The 20,718-nt window shown below is 42.1% G+C and overlaps 1 protein-coding gene across 18 annotated transcripts in view; it reads left to right on the top strand.

Annotated features, from left to right (window-relative positions):
- The window catches only part of PATJ (PATJ crumbs cell polarity complex component), a 358,987-nt gene that overhangs the window by 262,957 nt on the left and 75,312 nt on the right, over positions 1-20,718 (top strand). For 17 of the 18 annotated variants that reach the window (XM_027108328.1, XM_027108332.1, XM_027108333.1 and 14 more), the window contains one exon: positions 1,416-1,496. The exons of the other annotated variant lie outside the window; for it this stretch is intronic. In XM_027108328.1, coding sequence (XP_026964129.1) covers positions 1,416-1,496 — 81 coding nt within the window. The remainder of the gene's footprint in view (positions 1-1,415; positions 1,497-20,718) is intronic. 18 annotated transcript variants of the gene reach the window in all.

Raw genomic sequence — 20,718 nt, 5'->3', positions numbered from 1 at the left:
TAGAAATAACTAACGCAAAAATTCCCTAATCCCTCGTCCTACTCTCCAGAAGTGTGCAACTTAAAAAGTTTGTTCTATGTGCTTGCATGTATTTTCCCTGCATTTATATCTACATGATGTATGGGGCTTTTTTCTGAAAAGATTGTGCTAGTTTACATTTTTCAATGGTGTGTGAAAATTCTTGTTTCCCTACAACGTTATCAATACTGAATGTTCTCTTTCTATTCTCTTGTCCATTTGATAGATGAAAAAATGCTGTATCTTTGCTTTAATTTGCACTTCTTAAATTACCAGATTGAATGTCTCAAAATCAAAACCATTTCTCTACTAACAACCCCACCTGAATTTGTACTAATCCCAGATGGTGGTGTTTGAAAATAAAAATCCATATAAATACAATGCAAATACTCCATTTATTATCCTTATTCTCCTCTATGTGTACTCAGAAAGCAAAGAAAGTAACTATAATATATAATATATCATAATTCAATTGAGGAGATGCCTAATGTGTTTTGGAATTTTAATGTGGCTTATTATTACCAGATGTCTCATTTACATTAAATAAATATTTTTAGGAATCCGCAGGAAAAAAGTCATCAAGAAAGCAAGTACTGCATTTATTGGTTCGGCCAGTATTTATCAAGTGTTTTCCATGTGCCAGGCAGGGTGCTAGGTACCTGAGTTTCACAAATAAACAAGATAAACATAGTCTCCCATCAAACAGTTTAACCTTGTGCAGAAGATAAACAAACGTCTGAGAAAGTTTTGGCTGGAGGGAACAGAGCAGCTAACTCAGACTGACTGAAAAAATAAGTAAGTAGATTAGCTCTCCTTAGAAGATTGCTAAGAATAAGGCTGGGCTTCAGGTTTGGTTGGTCCAGTGGCCCCATTTTGTCATCAGAGAACCAGTTCTTCCATCTCTGCCTTTGCTCTGTCATTCACAGGCTGCTTTCCTTCTGGTTGTGGGATGGCTGCCCATGGCTATTTGCACTTCATGCTCTCTTGTTAACTTGGGAGGTATGGGGACTTCTTGTGGTTCTTTTAAAATCTACGAAGGACCTTTCCAGAAGTCTCCAGCAAACCTCTCTTGGTGTCTCATTGACCAGAACTGGATCACGTACCCATTCCTGACAAAATCATTGGCAAAAAGAATAAGATTAGCCTTAAGGTAATCAGGCCTTCTCTTGGGGCAGAGAGTAGGGATCAGCTTTCTCTAAGGTGTATCTCTGAGCAACAGGTTATTGTAGATACCATGGGGGGAAAAAAAAAAAAGTCCTACTGGAAAGGAAGAAAAGAAGAAACAATATCCACTACAACAATAAAACAAGCAACTATGATTGAGTATCTGTACTACAGTTCAAGTCAGTGCGAGTGAAGAATGACATCTTTGCCATTTTCTTTTTAATGTCTCATAGGATCAGAGTGGCACCAGTGAGGAAGACAGCAGTCTCGAAGCTTGTATCAAACAATTGCCTAAAAGTGAAAGCTCCAAACTGGTGAGAATACTGGGTGTTTCATCCAATGTTCTTTTTAGGGATGAACTGTATATATTTTGGATCAGTTGTGTTTGCTTCTCTAGGAATCTTGATCTCTGAGACAGGGGAAGCTATTCCATATAGCAAATGACCCAAAGAACAGTGTATTCTCCTACTTTCTTCATATTTGAATTGTGCTGTCTGGGACTAAAGAAGCAATCTCTTTTAAATCTTGTTTAATATTGGGTTTGTTTAAGGCTAGGGTGGTGCTGAATTAGTTCTAGAGGCACGAAAAGAGATGTTAAATGGATTCCTGTGTTCATAATAAAAGATACTTAAACTTACCCAAGGGCTAGAGCATTAGGAGAGAGGCAGTTTTAGGAACTCTTCCTCCTTATGTGTCCTAACGTTTCATATCTTGTTATTTAATATTTATGGAACTTTTACTGGGTACCGCGTGCTATCCTGTGTTCTACATTCATTTTCTGATCCTCACAGCTGTGGGTGGCGATATTTTTCTTTTACGTGTGTGGAAACTGAAGGCTTGCTTAGAGATGTTAACTAACTTGCAAAAAGCCACTCACTAGGGCTTCCCTGGTGGCACAGTGGTTGAGAGTCCGCCTGCCGATGCAGGGGACGCAGGTTCGTGCCCCGGTCCGGGAGGATCCCACATGCCACGGAGCGGTTGGGCCCGTGAGCCATGGCCGCTGGGCCTGTGCGTCCGGAGCCTGTGCTCCGCGGGGGGAGAGGCCACAGCAGAGAGAGCCCCGCAAACAAAAAAAAAAAAAAAAAAAAAAAAAAGCCACTCACTAGTATGTTCTAGACCTGGAGATTGATCTCATTCGGTCTGACTCCCAAGCCTTTGCTCATAATCTACCTTTCTGTTTTGCAGCCTAGCACTTCCAGGGTTAGACTGCAAGTTCTAGAAAGAAATGTGGGCTTTTTTTTCCCCTCTGTTTCAAAATATCTTATGAGTCTCAAAGAATTAATCACTTAGGTGGGTCACTGTGATTTTATGACAGCACAGAGTTGTTCATTTTACTTCAGGGAGTTTGAAAAATCATCCATTTATCTTCTTTCAACTTTTATATATATCAGGACTGGCTTAGAGTCCATATCCTAGAAAATGAACTGATTCTTTCAGGCTGAAGGAAAAGGACATTTAGGCAAGAGTGGAAATTATAATGGTCCGCTCTTACACAAACCCTATGTGAGGCATCAAGAATAGTGGGACCAACAGATTATGACCATTGTTCTTGAACAAGACGTGCCAAAGTTACACTGTTCCCTTTCCAAAAGACAAACTGCATCTTTGCACTGAAGAGGAATGAGGAACATCAACGAATTTCAAACTCCAGCTCCTTCGTTCATTTAAAAATACTACTGAGACTTGCCTGTTGGTGCAGTGGTTAAGAATCCGCCTGCCAATGCAGTGGACGCGGGTTCGAGCCCTGGTCCGGGAAGATCCCACAAGCCGCGGAGCAACTAAGCCCATGCGCCACAACTACTGAGCCTGCGCTCTAGAGCCCACGAGCCACAACTCCTGAGCCCACGTGCCGCAACTACTGAAGCCCACACGCCTAGAGCCCGTGCTCCGCAACAAGGGATGCCACCGCAGTGAGAAGCCCACACACTGTAACGAAGAGTAGCCCCCGCTCGCCGCAACTAGAAAAGCCTGAGCGCAGCAATGAAGACCCAACGCAGCCAAAAATAAATAAATTAATTAATTAAAAAAAAAAATTTTAAAAACCCTACTAACTGGTTCTTTTTGGCACTGTTTCTCCAAAGATAGATTAAGGAAAAATCTTTTAAAGCAACAGGGCTTTGCAAGTAGAGGCCCCTGATTTCAACCACAGAGGAAATGGTAAAAAGAGTGAGAACACTCCCTTGCTTGTTGGGAGAGGCAGGTAGTCCCACAGAGGCTCACTTACAGGCTGCAGGCAAAAGCCACCCGTCATCCACCCTCTGTTCCCAAGAAGGCAACACCAGTGATGGGGCTCCAAGTGCCAAAATAATTGAAGAGCCCTACCCTCAGGCAGAGGACCTGAAAGACTAAGGATAATGTTTAGATTCTTTCATACTGCATTTTAATAAGAATAAAAGCTTCCCCAAACCCATTGACTGGTATTTTTCTTTCTCCCCTCCACCCCCCACCTCCTTCTCTTTTTGGTATTCTACAATTTCTTTGTCACCATTTCCAATAGAATATCCATGGTCTAGTCAACTGAGGAAAGATAGCCAAATTTGAACAACTTTTATAGCATAAATATAAATATAAGTGGCCTAGCATTGCTTAAGGGTGTGTCTAACTTGAGCAAGTTAGACCTCACCAAGCCTCAGTTTACTCATCTGAAGGATGGGAGTGACCAGGATGTTATGAGAAACAAATAGGCAATAAAGTATAAACATGTAGTAGAGTATAAGGTACATAGTTGGTGCTTAGCAAGTTCATGCATTAATTCAGAAAATATTTGCCAAATGCCACTATGTTCCAGGCACTGGAGATACAAAAATGCCACTATGTTCTCACTGGAGAACAAAATGTACCAGAACGCGTGCCTTCATGGAGACTCATTCATGGGTAGATGGGGGAAGGGAGATAGATAATGCATAAATTAGCAAATTATATTAAATCATGAAATTGCTGTTCTTGAGGGTAAAAATTTCATCTGGCTCAACCTAACATATTCATTACTGTCTCATCATAAAGTACAGTTGACCCTTGAAAAATGCATTGGTTAGGGATGCTGACCTGCACAGTGGAAAATCCATGTATAGCTTATAAGGCCCCCTGTGTTCTGGGTTCCTCCACATCCACGGCTCCAACCAACCTCAGATGGCGGATTGTGTAGTATTATTGTATTTACTATTGAAAAAAATCCGTGTGTAAGTGGACCCACATGGTTCAAACCAATGTAGTTTAAGGGTCAACTGTATTAATAACAGTTCCTCATCACTAGTCATCATTTGCTTGTTTCTGTTATGAGATTGGCACCAGCTCCCCTGCATTGCTGCACCGTTCTAGGATGGTTGCTGGATGCCCCTCGTCAGAGGACAGCATGTGATCTGTATGGGCCTTGACTCCTGTTACCTTAGTTTATGTCCGTTGGAAACAGTAAGCTCTAACCCTTTAAAGGTTGAATTTCTTGCTTCCTGTGGGAGCGTATATCTCATCAGACACTGCTGGCCCCTACAGGAGAGACCAGGAGAAAAACACAGGTCTTGCTCTTAAGCAGCTTACCCTCAAGCATCAGTGAGGATAACAAAATTTGTACCTGGAAAATCAGACCAGGCAGAAGTGTATTAAAGAGAGAGAAAAAAAATGTTACAGGAGTTCAAAAGTGAAAGGAAAACCATCTCGTTCAGGGATTAAGGACGGTTTCCTAGACTCTTGGGCTTTAAGGTGAACCTTTAAAGATGAGAAAGCGGGGGCTTCCCTGGTGGCGCAGTGGTTGCTAGTCCGCCTGCCGATGCAGGAGACACGGGTTCGTGCCCCGGTCCGGGAGGATCCCACATGCCGCGGAGCGGCTGGGCCCGTGAGCCATGGCCGCTGGGCCTGCGCGTCCGGAGCCTGTGCTCTGCAACGGGAGAGGCCACAACAGTGAGAGGCCCGCATACCACAAAAAAAAAAAAAAAAAAAAGATGAGAAAGCGATTGACTACTGAGGGGTTCACCAGGTGAATCAAACAGTGTGGGTGATGTACAGTGTGCAAAGTTGAACAGTAGCATCAGGTAGAAGTTGAACAATAGAATCACAGAACTGAAGGGACTATATGCTTTGAATTATAGATTAACATATTCATCTTTTTATGTTCAGTGCTCAATAAATGTCTCCTTAACTACATGGATACACATATATACAAGGTGGTACCTATGAGAAACTATACTCCAAAGGGCTATTAAAGTGCTTCTCCAAGATTACCTGTTTTCCGAGCTAGACTAAGCCATGAGTCTACATTTATTCCAGTGCTTATTTCCACTATCCAGTGATGACTGGCTTTCGTCCATATCTCAGGAGTCCCCAGATTCACAGCCAAGGAGTTTATAATAACTTCAGTAGATACTAGATTTCTCTAAAATATTTTTTAAAAGGAGAATGACTTGTTTTTAGACAACTGATCAGGTGATGGTTAGTGAAGCATAGATTCCAATTGTGAGAGACTGGAGACAGGGAAGTGTCTGGAATCTATTTCAGAAGTCTAGGTGAGAGCCTGTTAAGACTGTTTTTTAAGCCTTTTGAAAGGAACTTAAAAAAAATTTTTGCACAGAGCTTTGCAATTTGCAAAACTGCCTCATCTATTATCTCGTTAGCTTAAATATTTTAATATCTATTTTTTCTAACATGATATTAGTTCATAATTTTATTCAATTTTATCCCCAAAATAACCCTATGTAAGAAGTAGGGCAGGAGTTATTTAATCACTGACTTACAGATGAGATCTTAAGCTGCTTAGTGAAAGACCACAAAACTAGAAATTAGAAGAGCTGCACCTCATCCTGAAGGGTCCTTGTCTCCCTGGTATCTTGACATAGAAGAGCATGAATCCCTAAAATAAGTATTTTAATCTTTTGGGTATAAACCTATGTTTTTATCATGTTGGGGATATCTGTGTTAATATAATACACTCTTTTGGGGCAGTATAGCTAAATTATTAAGAGTGCAAATATTGGAGCCATTCTACTTAGATTCAAAGCCTGGTTCCACCATTTACTAGCCATACAACCTTAGGCAAACAGCTTAACCTCTCTGTGCCTCAATTTTTGCATCTATAAAATGGGAGAAAGAAACAAAAGGTTATTGTGAGAGAAAGGAGTTAATAACTCTAAAGTACTAGGTAGAACCATGCCAGAGTACCCGGAATGACTGTGTAAGGGGGAGTTGTTGTTGATGATGATGATGATGTTATGCTGATTAAAGCATTAGGCATCAGCCAGATGAGGATTAGCTGTTCTGAGTGGAGCATTATGTGTAACTTGGAAAACTGAAGTGAATTTTTTCAAACCCCAAAATGCAACTGCTGATAATAGATAGCATCTATTGAATGCCTGTGTGCCAGGCATTATTCTAACATCATTCACATAACAATCCCATGAAGTTAGTACTAGAATTATCTCCATTTAAGAGATGAGGAAACTGAGATACTGAAATGTTAAGTAAGTTGCCTAAATAATCACCTGGTGAAGCCAGGATCCAGGTCCATGCACTGTGAGGCTGGAGGCTGCACTCTAAACCACTATGCAGTACTGCTTCTCGGAGAGATACAGATATACAACAAAACTGAAGTCAAGGGACAGCAAGAGAGTTACGCTGGGATCTGAACTTTGTGATTTTCTTTCCCTAAACCTTGAACTCCAATATAGAAAATTATAACATAGAAACAGGTAGATACTGAAATTTACCTTTCACATTGGTAAATGAAGTGATATAGACCTCCAAACCGATGTTTCATAAAATGAAGGAAACTAAAACATTTCAAGAAGCTAAGCTGTGCCAGGCATTTTCGTACTGGTTATCTTATTTAACCCAATGATGCACATGTTTTTAGCCCTACTTTACTGATAAGGTACTGAGGCTAAGAGATGTCAAGTCTGTTCCTAAGGTCTCACAGCTGGTGGGTGCTATGGCTGGGACTCAAACCCAGTTCTCTTTGCCTCTAAACCCCATCGTCTCTTCATTGTGCAGTTCACATAGACAGCCTTTCTTGGAATATCAGAAGTATCACCGTGTGATCTATTTGTTCAAACAACAGATATTAATTGAGTATCTCTTGCATGTCAGACAATGTTATGTACAGGGGATTCAGTGATGAGTAAAACTATTAGCACTTCTTAAAGGGCTTGAGATGTTCAAGGACAGGTGTTCACATCAGCTTGCTCTCTTTAGAAGCTCAGTATTTAGGTGGGGAGGAAGGAGAAAGAGAAGCCCTCTCACTGTTGTGGCCTCTCCTGTTGCGGAGCCAGGCTCCGGACGCGCAGGCTCAGCGGCCATGGCCCATGGGCCCAGCCACTCCGCGGCATGTGAGATCTTCCCGGACCGGGGCACGAACCCGTGTCCCATGCATTGGCAGGCGGACTCTCAACCACTGCGCCACCAGGGAAGCCCCTGTGTTGTTCTTATAAATATCTAACCTCTGTTCTTGCTACCACCTTTGGATCTCTAACCTTGTCTGATTCTATAGTTTTCTGCCTTGATGTAAAACCAATTTATGTTTTCTTTGGTTCTTGTCTGTCTCCTCCTCCATGTTGTTATAGATACTAATAGCCAGTAAAATAATTTCAGAGCTACTAGCTTACAACAAAATAATAAAAGGACAAATAACTCAATTAAAAGATGGGTAGGGATCTGAACAGGCATTTCTCCATACAAATGGCCAATAAGCACATAAAAAGATGGTCAACCTCATTAACCATTAGAGAAATGCACATCAAAACCACAATGAGGTACCACTTCATACCTGCTAAGAGATTATAATCAAATACACAGATAATGTAAGTACTGACAAGGATATGGAGAAATTGGAACTCTCATACATTGCTGCTACAGCCAGTTTGGAAAACAGTTTGCAGTTCCTCAAAATATTAACAGAATTACCATATGACCTAGCAGTTTTACTCCTAGGTATATACCCAAGAGAAGTGAAAATATACATCACACAAAAACTTGTAAACAATTGTTTACAGAAGCATTATTAATAACAGGCCCCAAATGGAAACAACCTAAATGTCCACCAATGGATGAATGAATAAATAAAATATGGTCTATCCATACAGTAGAATATTATTTAGCAATGAAAGATAAAGAAGTACCGATACATGATGCTATAAGAATCAAAATCTGCAGCACGGCTTCACTCCTATTAATAGGGCTATTATTAATAATGCTGCTGTAAACAGTTGTGCACAAGTTCTTGTGTGATGTGTATTTTCATTTCTCTTGGGTATGTACCTAGGAGTAAAACTGCTGGGTCATACGGTAATTCTGTTAATATGGGCACACTTGCCCAGTTTTACTTCAAAGTCTTACATTTAAGCACCATTATTTATAGGGGAAACTGAGAGCCAAGTATGATAATGAAGGTTCCAAATGATTATGTGCACTTTGCACTAGAAGACTTGTTAGGAAATTACAAATAAGCTTGACACAGACATAACAGCAGAAGTGCTTCAGCCACTCACGTGTGTTCTTGTGATTTTAGGTTGCTGTAGATTGTTTAAGACAGCTTATTTTAAAAGTAGAAAAACAGATTTTGTAAGTGCTTGCCATTAACTTGCTACTAAATTCCCAATGTATTGATTGAATCAATAAAAAGCCAGATGTTACCCCCCCCCAAAAAAAAAACAGAACCAAAATCTATAGAGACAGAAAGTAAATTAGTGGTTGCCTATGACTGGGGGATAGAAAGTGACCCTAATGGGTACAAGCTTTCTTTCAGAGATTATGAAATGCTCTAAACTTCGATTGTGATGACACTTGTATAATTCTGAATGGTAAAACCATTGTATTGTACACTTTAGATGGATGGATGTTATGATATGTTAATTATATCTCAGTAAAGATGTTTTAAAAAATTACAGGAGGAAGAAGAAAGAGGGGAAGACAGAATATAGACAATCCACAAACTGAAACCAAATCAGAAATTTGATTCTGGGTAACCTCTACACTGGAAATTCTGTGATTCTGTTAAAGAACTATAATATGGTCCTATGCGAGGAACTTTTAATGTAGTCTCTCCACATTTTGGAATCTTTTTGCAAGTGTTTAATATAATCTGCACTCAAGTAAAAAAAGCCCCACTTCTTTGTCCATCACAATTAAAGCTTGACTTTACCTTATAAATTCCTGTGTTCAGCCTGTTGCTACACTCTGTGCTAGTTCCTAGGAAGATGCTACCAAAGGTAAACAGACATAGTCTCTCTTCTTGTGTTGCTTACAGTCTTCATGGGAGAGTGACATCGTGTAATGTTACATATAGCTTGAAATCTCAACTTTGATAAAAGCTAAGAACTAGAGGCGCTTGGTGCTAAGAGAGCACAGAATAGGGGGCTTTGACCTTATCAGGGAGGGCTCTCCCAGTGAAAATTGAACTGAGATCTGAAGAAGCTAGCGCTACCAGGCAGTGGGGCAAAGAAGAAACAAAGGAGGGAGCTGGGCAACCTTAGAGCCTCCGGGAGTTTGGGGAACTGAAATTCTGAATGTTCACGGTCGCCAGAACTGGTGAGATGGGAACTAAACTGGAGTGGTTGACAGGGGCCAGGCCACGCTGATGAGATGGACTCTATGCTAACAGTAGTGGGAAGCCATGGAGGGCTTTCGGAGGTGACTCTAAACTGTAGCTGTAATGTAGCGATCAGGTTGGACAGGGGCCAGAGTGGATACTGATGGGCTGGCTGGGAGTTTACTGCGGCAGAGGCAATGGAAGTCTGCAAGAGATGGCGGTGGCAGGATATATTCTCATATTCTGTCTTTGCAAAAATTATAATAAAATAAACAGCAAGGTAATATATGTGTTTACCTGGTAAGTTCCACAGAGAGTTGCCAGTCAGAGAATTTACCTTTCTTGCTCCCAGTATGCAAACCTTCTGCTGGACACGTGCTTTAAAGCTTTCCTCTGAAGACAGGTTTGGAGCTATTAAAATGGCAGTTGTTACACCATCTGGGTCTTGAGAACAAGCATCATCCCAAGGCTTGGCCAGCAGCCCAAGATAACCTTGCTAGGAAATGCCCCCAGCAGATGTGCGCGTCATTCTAGCCCCACTCTATGACACTGCTTAGCAACAGTGCATGCAGTCTGTGTATCGAGTGATCCCTGTCACTACAGACCTACTTCGTGTGCAGCAGCCTCAAGAACATTTAGACTTTTCACAATTTTTCAAAATGTTTAGGTTTTTTCACACGGTCTGCCGTGTGTGTCTTTACTGTTGTCTTTCATTATGAAACGTAATTTCTGACCCTTAGGGCAACAATAGAAAAATGAGAGTATTCCAGTCAGCTCGAGGTGGCATTCAACCTGTAGTTTCTTTGTGGAGATTTTAGAATTTACAGGGTAGCAAGATGCCTGGGGAAGCATGAATTGTTTCTGAATTAACTATCATTAACTTAAACGGGCTGTGACATGGAAATTCACGCGGCAGCTGACAGTGCGTTTTACCATTTCAGAGTCCCCACCAGCCAGAATAGCAACATTTTAGGAACACTTTTTACTCTTTCCCTTCATACACTTGATCCACATAAAGTTTTCAAACGTACTTACTGAAAAATCAGTGTTAAGTGTTACAAATAATACCTGTATCTCCAAATGGTCTGATAGTACTTGCTTTCTCAGATGAAAAAGGCTGTCAGATATAAATCGTGGGCTCTGATATCTGAATGGACATAAACATCCCCCCTGCCGTCACTAGCTCTGACCTAGAAAGTGACTTATCCTGTCTGCCTTCATTTCTCCACCCAAAAATGGGGGAGGAGGAGACCCTCCTATTTTCTGTGAAGATGAAGTGTGATTTTGCACGTGAAACTCTTAATAGTGCTTGGAATGCAGTAAGGGCTCAGTAACTGTAGCTATTGTTAACACCAGATTTTGTCTATATAAAATCAGCGTGTGCTAGAACTCTCGTTATTCAGTACACATTTCCCGAGAACTTGTGATGTATCGAGCTCTAGGAATGTAAAGATAAATAAGACATCTTTCATCTAGGAGTTCACCACATTAGGTCTAATGCAAAGGTTACAAACTGGTTGTCAGGAGATTTTTACATTAAAAATCCTGGTTTCTATTTCCTACTGAAAACAGACCAGCATTCCAAGCTGCCCCTTTCATCAATTATGTACTTATAGTTTATTTCAGTCCCTACCTTTCCACCATTCTCTAACCCCTGCTTAGAGAATGCCTGCTTCCCCGTCACCTGTAAGTACTTGAGTACCTACATCATCCCCATCACCTGTGAGTACCTGAGGCTGCATCCCAGGTCTACTAGCTGTGGCCATGCAGGTGGGCCTGGCAGAAGGTGAAAGCCGAGCAGTAGACAGGAACTGGGTGGTGGAGGGCCTTGTGGACCAGGAGAAAGGTCTTTATACCAACAGAAGCCTTTGGAATGGTTTTGAAAGGGGGATTATAATGATGAGATTAGCTTGTTGATAAGATCCTTTTGAGCTCCCTGTGAAGAATCTGCTAGCAGATGTCAAAACTGAAGGCAGGGAGTTTAAAAAGCTGCTAGAGGAAATGAGATGAAAGTTGACAGTGACCTAAACTAGGGGGTCTGTCAGTGAGTGCAGATTTTCAATAAATACAGGAGTTAGAATTGGTAGACTTGATGATTGTGTGAATGTCAAAGTTGAAGAAGAGGCAGGGTGAGGCAAGGATTCTCGGATTACATCATGGGTAGCTGGCTGACTGCCTGGTTGGTTGATGCCATTCACTGATAAAATAATGAGGAGGAAGGGAATTCCCTGGTGGTTCAATGGTTAGGACTTGGCGCTTTCACTGCTGTGGACCCGGGTTCAGTCCCTGGCCAGGGAACTAAGATCCCGCAAGCCACTTGGAGTGGCCAAAACAAAACAAAAAACAAACAAACCAAAAAACCAGGAGGAAAAGCAGGTTTGTGGGGAAAGATGATTTGTTCCTTCTTGTCTACTGAGTTTTAGGTGTCTCTGGAAGAGAGGAAACTATTATTTATTTATTTTATTTTATTTTATTTATTTATTTTTTTTTTTGCGGTACGTGGTGCTCTCACTGTTGTGGCCTCTCCCGTTGCGGAGCACAGGCTCCGGACGCGCAGGCTCAGCGGCCATGGCTCACGGGCCCAGCCGCTCCGCGGCACGTGGGATCTTCCCGGACCGGGGCACGAACCCGTGTCCCCTGCATCGGCAGGCGGACTCTCAACCACTGAGCCACCAGGGAAGCCTGAAACCATTATTTAATGACTACTTATTAGGTACCTGTCCCTGTAGTAGGCACTTTAAAAGATTATCTTATTTATCCCAACAAAAACAGTAGTAGTAACAATAGTAATAATAATACCATCCACCATTTATTGAGCACTTATCATTTGTTAGGAACTGAACACAGTGTATTATCTCCATCCTCCCCATCATGGAGCATTATTCCCTCCATTTGGCAGACTAGGGACCTGAGTATTCCAGTTGATGCACTTGCTTAAAGGCTTAGGGGCAGTAAGTGCCACAGTAAGGATTCAAAACCTTATGTTTGACTCATAACCTTACATGCCTGACTCGTGCCAGACTGCCTCTCCAAGAGGTATTTGGTATTAACCCATAAAGAAGCTGAAGTTTAGGAAGTCTAATTTGTCATAGAGCTTGTAACCTATAAGTAGAAAAACCAGGACATGACCACTGTCAGACACCAAAGTCCAAGCTTTCTTCTTTGTCCAGATAATACTGAAGAGTTATTAATTAGACCCATGTGGATCTGTGACGGTTCTCACTGGTCAGTGGGAAATATGAAAAATAATAACCATGTGGAGAGTTCTTCATAAAGCTAAGTTTATTCAATTTAAAAGACTGTCCTTTAAGAGTGTGTCCTACCTAACTTTTTAGTGTTAAAATGGCTCTTCCTACATGACATTGTGGTGGTAATATATGGTGATAGTTGTGGGGAGAGGACTCTAATAGGTTGACCCCTCTTAAATCGCTGATAGTTGACCATTTCTTGACTCATAAATTAGCAAATTCATATACTCCAACCTAATATTCCCTTGCTCTCAATTACCTGGCCAGAAAAAAAGGTAACTCTATAACCTCAAAGTCCTTTTGAAAAATTTCTGGTCTTTGAAATCCCAAAGTCTAAGAAAAATCTATTTTGCTTCATGTTGTGATCCTAGAATCAGGAGTACTTTGGAAATGATTAGATGAAAGCAGGCAAAGACAGAGATTAATAAAGGCTGCCTGTGGTTTTATTTATTTATTTATTAAGTAATTTATTTATTTTTGGCTGTGTTGGGTCTTCGTTGCTGTGTGTGGGTTTTCTCTAGTTGCAGCGAGCGGGGGCTATTCTTTGTTGTCACGCGAGGGCTTCTCATTGCGGTGACTTCTCTTGTTGCGGAGCATGGACTCTAGGTGAGCAGGCTTCAGTAGTTGCAGCACGCGGGCTCAGTAGTTGTGACGCACGGGCTTAATTGCTCCACAGCATGTGGGATCTTCCCAGACCAGGGCTCGAACACATGTCCCCTGCATTGGCAGGCGGATTCTTAACCAACGCGCCACCAGGGAAGTCCCTGGCTGTGATTTTAAACCTGTTAACTGGGAGGCTGATACTGTCACTAATTTAAAAAAAGAGAGAAAACAAAAACATCTATGGGAGAAGATAATGAGTTCAGTGTAGAATTTTAAAGGAATAATATACCACACGACTTCTGATACAGGTTCAGTTTATCAATTTTGACTGCTGTGCTTGATTAAAAATTATTCCTAAGTGTTTTTAAAGTGCTGGCATCCAAGTTTGGGGAAAAAAATAGTTTAAAATGTGTTTCTGATGATTATAGGCTTCTTGTTAAGTCTTACATCCAGGCTGGAATTCTCAGGTGTAATATCCTGCTCATTTTTTTTTTTTTATTTTTTCGGTACGCAGGCCTCTCACTGCTGTGGCCTCTCCCGTTGCGGAGCACAGGCTCCGGACGCGCAGGCTCAGCGGCCATGGCTCACGGGCCCAGCCGCTCCGCGGCACGTGGGACCTTCTCAGACCGGGGCACGAACCCGTGTCCCCTGCATCGGCAGGCGGACTCTCAACCACTGCGCCACCAGGGAAGCCCTCCTGCTCATTTTTAAAACAAGGTCCTGAACTGTGTGCTTAAAATCCATTTTTATCCCCAGTTTGCTGTCCATCAAGAACTGTAGGATTTCTGGTTCAGCTATGGAAGCCGATGCCACTGTATGAATATTATTTTCTGTTTCAAATCCAATATTTCAGATCCAATGTGAAAATAGCATCTATAGCAGGAGTGTAGGCGTTCCCTACAGAAGAATGTGTCTGAGTCAGCGCTGGCCTCTCTTTTGTGACAGTATGCACATTGCCAATGGCAGAGTTCAATTACATTGAAATATGTGCCATTTTTCACAGCTCATTGTACTTTATGTCTTGTATTTCTGAAAATCACTTGAGATTTGCCTACATGATAAATTTCCCTTTCCCAGTCATAAAAAAAGACAGTAGATCTACAGTCAAGTCTACTTCCTTCACGAAAGTCACGAGAGAAAAGCTTTTGGCTTTTCTTTCCATTCTCTTCCCCTCTGCATCATAATGAAGATAATATAGAGATGTGAGGGTACCCAGTAAAGTAACCTCATGAACTCAAAGACAGCAGAAATATAGGTACACATTTTTAATACAAATTCACATCTTGGACGTCTGCTAGCTTTCTTTCACTCCCAACCAATTTAATGGCCTGCCGTGGAGACTTGTTATTCAACTTGGAATTTCATCTTGCCTAGAAGGAAGCTGTTGCTTACCAGATAGTTCTAAATTGAGAAAGTAATCTTATAATTATTCAGCAAGCATGATGGGCCCAGAGAAGCCCTTAGTTGTGACAGCTCAGAGCCCTGAACTCATACTTTCTTACCTATGTTTGGTGCCCCATAATCTGAATCCCAGAGCTTCTCAGAAATGTTACGATGTTCTTTGCATCTGTAAAGTTTTCACTTCTCTGGGAAGGGCTTATTTGCTGACATAATTTTAAGATCATATAACCTAAAACCTATGTTGATTATCTTATCTTTCAAAGAAAGCAGAAAATAAGTGACTTTATATTGAAGGCCTGTTATATCCCCAGCACTGTGCAAGCCACAGGGCATATCACAGTGAGCGTGACACATAAGTCTTCCCTTCAGAAAGCTTCCAGAACTGCTGAGAATAACGGCAGCTAACTCTGTCACTGCATTTACTATGTGCTCCAAAAGGCATCATTCTAAGTGTATTAATTCATATTTTATATGAGATCAAGCCTATTATTATCCTCATTTTATGGATTAGGAAACTGAGGCACAGAGACACTCAACTAATAAGTGTCACAGCCTGGATTTGAATCTGACTTTAAATAAATGACTTAGTGTTGATGAGTACTGTTGAAGGGAAAGTAAAGATGCTGTGGGAGCTTTTGCTAATGTGATTTCACCTGATCCAGGTGGGTAGATGAGTGGGTAAGAATTAGGGTGGGGGCTTCCCTGGTGGCACAGTGGTTGAGAGTCCGCCTGCCGATGCAGGGGACACGGGTTCGTGCCCCGGTCCGGGAAGATCCCACATGCCGCGGAGCGGCTGGGCCCGTGAGCCAAGGCCGCTGAGCCTGCAATGGGAGAGGCCACAGCAGTGAGAGGCCCGCGTACCACAAAAAAAAAAAAAAGAATTAGGGTGGGACTGATCTAGGCAAAAGTTGTCCTTTGACTACTTTTAGGCTGAGCAGCTTTCTTTAGTTTGTTGTCTTGTACTCAGTTCACTTCATCTCTATTTACAGACTCAACTCCAGTGAGTTTGTTATTCTGATCGTTTCTGGGCTCCACCTCATTTTAATCAGAAGTCTCTTGGGTGCAAGCGATAAAACCTCAACTTGATCTTATAGACAGAAGGGGAAATTCACTGATAGGCTACAGGTTCTTTTTACATAATTGCAGGAAGGGACAGTTGGAACCAGAGACCTGGTGCTGGCAGAGGTGACTCTGCACATTTGTCTGACTCTCTTCTACTTCAAACTGGCTTCCTCAGCATGGTATGAGCATGGCTGTCCATGGCTCCTAAGCCTCTCTGCCAGAAAGGGGCTGGCTCTCTGCCCTTGGGTCCACTGTGGAAAATCTATAGGATGTTCTTGTGCGGTTCAGGTGTCCACACTTGGACCAGTTACCGTGGCCAGACAGACAGACATGTTGAGTACCCAGCTTTGGGACAGAAGTCAGCCAGCTTTGGTGATTGTAAGCTGGATATCAATCCATTATTATCTATTATAAAGAACATTCCCAGTGTTGCCTTTTATGTCCAGTCCTCTGAAGCTCCTTCTCTTGATCAGAGTAATTTGCCTGGCCCACCAAGCATTTTCTTTCAGCGGCTCATAGTGCTGCGCTGAGGATTATAACATAATGCACACAGAATGTGTCATATCAGTATGTTTCATGAAATGAGAAGATCTTTCCACACTCCTTCCTCAGTCTTCTAATTTAGAGGTCCCCTGTGCAAAGTCAACACCTTAAACTGTCCCAGAACCTCATCTTTGAAGGCACTAAGAGCTCCCTTGGAGCAATAGCTGAGAGATTAGTAAGTTCTAAATTTAATTGTAAACACGAAGGAAAGTGACTCACCCAAGGTCACTGCAGTGTCAAGTGCCATGAATTTTGTTTTTCCTGCCCAGGCTCGAAATAAGCAGGCATGCCTTGTTCCGACTTGTTGAATCTAAAAATGGAATCATTATGTTGAGGCCAACTCCTGGGAATCTTGTATGAATTGTTGGGAGGAAGTGAGCCTTTCCCTGCCCCTGTGGTTTACCCCTCAGTTAAGGGCAGGGACTTTGGAACAAGATGTGTCTGTGTTAAGTTCTGGCCTGGCATATACTTTGTTTTGTTTTTTTTTTAAATTTTATTTTAATTTTATTTATTTTTACTTTTGGCCATGTTGGGTCTTCGTTGCTGCGTGTGGGCTTTCTCTAGTTGAGGTGAGCGGGGGCTACTCTTCATTGCGGTGCGCAGGCTTCTCATTGTGGTGGCTTCTCTTGTTGGGAGCATGGGCTCTAGGCACATGGGCTTCAGTAGTTGTGGCACACAGTCTCAATACTTGTGGCACATGGGCTCAGTACTTGTGGCTCACGGGCTCTAGAGTTCAGGCTCAGTAGTGTGGTGTACGGGCTTAGTTGCTCCATGGCATGTGGGATCTTCCCGGACCAGGGCTCAAACCCATGTCCCCTGCATTGGCAGGTGGATTCTTAACCACTGCGCCACCAGAGAAGCGCCCTGGCATATACTTTGGATTCTCTGTACCTCCGTTACTTCAACTCTAAAATGAGAATGATAGAAGTACCTAACACATAGGTCTGTAGTGTACATCGATATCTAAAATATGTAACCTGGGCTTCCCTGGTGGTGCAGTGGTTTGGAATCTGCCTGCCAATGCAGGGGATATGGGTTCGAGCCCTGGTCTGGGAAGGCCCCACATGCCGCGGAGCAACTAAGCCCATGTGCCACAACTACTGAAGCCCGCGCGTCTAGAGCCCATGCTCCGCAACAAGAGAAGCCACCGCAATGAGAAGACTGCGCACCGCAACGAAGAGTAGAGCCCGCTCGCTGCAACTAGAGAAAGCCCGCATGCAGCAATGAAGATCCAACGCAGCCAAAAATAAATAAATTTTTAAAAAAATCCCCAGAAAATTGGAAAAAAAAAAATGTAACCTACCTGGCTTGGTAACTGGCAACCATGCTCCGTAAGTTCTAGCGATTGTTTTATCACCATCATGTACTGGCTCCGTCCCTTGGACCAGAGGTTTAAGGGTAATCAGTATAAGAGATGGGACATTGTGGTGGGCCAGATGCTTTTCAGAGCTCTGATTTCATCCTTCCACATTTTTGAGGACAAGATAAGAGAAAGGGAAGGAAATTAATACCTCTTGGGCACCTGCTCTCTGCCACATACCTTCACACATATATCATTCAGTTGTAGTTCAATATTTCCATAATTATTTCTCTAGTTTCTGTCTCACCAGATATGTACATGTCATAAGTGCAAGGCTCCATTAGTCTTTTCTCACAGCACAGAGCAGGTGCTCAGCAAGCGTATGTTGAACTCAACCTTGATGGCAACGCTTCATTCAGGTAGCGGTTACTGCGTTCTCACTGTTGGGAGAAATGAAGGTTTCTAAGCACTACTGCTGCTAGTAAGTAGTGGAACCAATCTGAACCCAGATTTTTCTCGCTGCTATTCCAGTGCCCTTTCTTTTCATTTACAAGTGCAAATGATGAGGACAAGTTCTACAATTAGTAGTACCCTGTGTCATATGCAAATTGGGTTTTAAAGTGTTTAGCTGGGGAAGTCAGCTCTTCTGTCACATTGCTGGTTAATCTGGTTTAAACAAAGGTAGAATTGCAGACCTCTGCAGTATCATTTTCAAATAGAGGCACTTTTTGCTCTTCCTAAGGCCATTGGATCCACACTAGAGGGAACACCACCAGTGGTTTCCGTTTATAAGGTAGTTTAGAGTTCTTATTCTGAAAATTCCCATGAGCACCATTTACTGACTTTCCCATGTCTTTCTTCTCTGCTTTCAGCTGTGATCCTTTAAAATAGAGGCCACAGGGTCACCTTCACTGTGTGCCCTTCCTTTCATGGCTGGCTCTGAAATCCATCCAGGCGCATTTAAGATTTAAGTTCCCGAACTTTGATTCATTTAGCACTAGCCCTTTATCAAGCTTATATTCTATTCTGCCATATGTTTAAGAAACAAATAAGAAAAAATCAATGATATTAGTATATGAGAGACAAACACATAAGTTTTTTAAATATATATAATGTTACAAAAAATAGTGATAAAATAAATTGGTCATGCTGTGAAGGGGCACCACCCAGGGGCTCAGGGAAGAATTAAGGGAAGAGGTAATTTTAAAATTCTTTTTATGTCACATAATCTGTTTAGGAGCAAAGTTAAAAAAAAGAAAAAGAAAAAGCTAGGAATGAGGGAGAGGAGTTCTAGGATCTTCCTTCCATATGGGGGAAATAAGAGAGAATCTAAATGAGAGATAGTTCTGGTCCTAAAAAATGTTACAAGTAAGCAGCTAGGGGTACTCACAGTCATCCAGGGATCCTAGGCTGTAGTCTCAGGATATTACGTGGTGGGGTTAAATCTCTCAGGTTAGAAACTAATAGGGAATTGAGGAGACAAAAATGAAATTATAACCTAATCTAGTATTAATGAATGGCTGGGCATAGTCTGATCATTATCTATTGTATTGTTGCAAATCTGATGGGAGCCTGTTGAAGAAAGAGTATATCAGGGCTTCCCTGGTGGAGCAGTGGTTAAGAATCTGCCTGCCAATGCAGGGGACACGAGTTCGAGCCCTGGTCCGGGAAGATCCCACATGCCACGGAGCAACTAAGCCCATGCGCCACAACTACTGAAGCCCGCACACCGCAACGAAGAGTAGCCCCTGCTCGCTGCAACTACAGAAAAGCCCGCGTGCAGTAGCAAAGACCCAATGCAGCCAAAAAAAAAAAGAGTATATCAATATGCCCAGAAAAGAAACCAGGGTGGGGGTGGGAGTGGTGGTGTCAAATAGTACACCAGTGTTCCCCAAAGGAGAAAGTGTGCTGTCCAGGTAATTGTTTTCACCAACCCTATAGCAGAGTTAGGAACGTAGGTTTATCATAGGTTGATTTCATCTATCATCATTAGCATCTTTATTAAATACCTGCTATTTGCCAGGTACCATGCTTAGTGCTTTTCATGTATTGCTCCATTTAATCCTTTCAACATCCCTAGTGTATAACTGCTCTTATTTTTTTCCCATTTTATATACGAAGAAACTCAGGCTTGGAAAGGTCAGATAACCTGCTCAGGATTTCAGAGCTTTTAAGTTGAGGAGCTAGGGTCACAAACTCCTAACACTCTACTATACAAGTCACACCTTTCCTCTCACCTTGAGATAGATTACCTATCTGCCAACTGTGTACTAGACCCTCTGCCTGGGTGTCTCTCAGACATTTACCAATGGCCAAGTAAACCCATCCTTTCTCCTATCCAGATCAGTCTCTCTCTGTGTTCCCTGCCTTGTCCAAGCAAAATGTATGAGTTCATGCCTTAGAGTAAACCATCATATAATAATTTCCCCTGTAAAAAAGGATGGAATATGGTGGAAGGCAGACAAGCGTTCTGGTCAATTTATCACTGTCATCATTTATTTCAACTAACTGTCCTTTAACTATGCATCAGTTTCACATGTGTTTTGATAGTTTGCGTCTCTCCTAAGTCTGAAGTCTGCACTTCTCCATGGAGTTCAGCCTAACTTTTATCTCCCAGTGTCTTTAGTGAGTGTACATTTTTGCCTCTAATTGGATATTTTAAGGGGAAAGAAATTCTAATATCAGGACTTGAACCCTGAAAGGGTTCAAGAAGAAAAAACTCTGGCTGAAATGACCATCAAAAGATATCTGATAGGCTTAAAGCCTGACAGACCTGAAAGGGCAAAAAAGCATTTGGAAATGACAAGCCTGTGTTCATTTCTGAGAGTTAGTCCAGGTGGATGAATAGAACTCTCCTGCCTGCTGTGTTG

This window comes from Aethalodelphis obliquidens, unplaced genomic scaffold (assembly GCF_003676395.1).
Source record: "Aethalodelphis obliquidens isolate GAN/ISIS:26980383/991018 unplaced genomic scaffold, ASM367639v1 scaffold9, whole genome shotgun sequence".
Taxonomy (NCBI): Eukaryota; Metazoa; Chordata; class Mammalia; order Artiodactyla; family Delphinidae; genus Aethalodelphis; species Aethalodelphis obliquidens.
The sequence above is the reverse complement of the archived record's forward strand: the minus strand, read 5'-3'. Positions and strand labels throughout refer to the sequence as shown.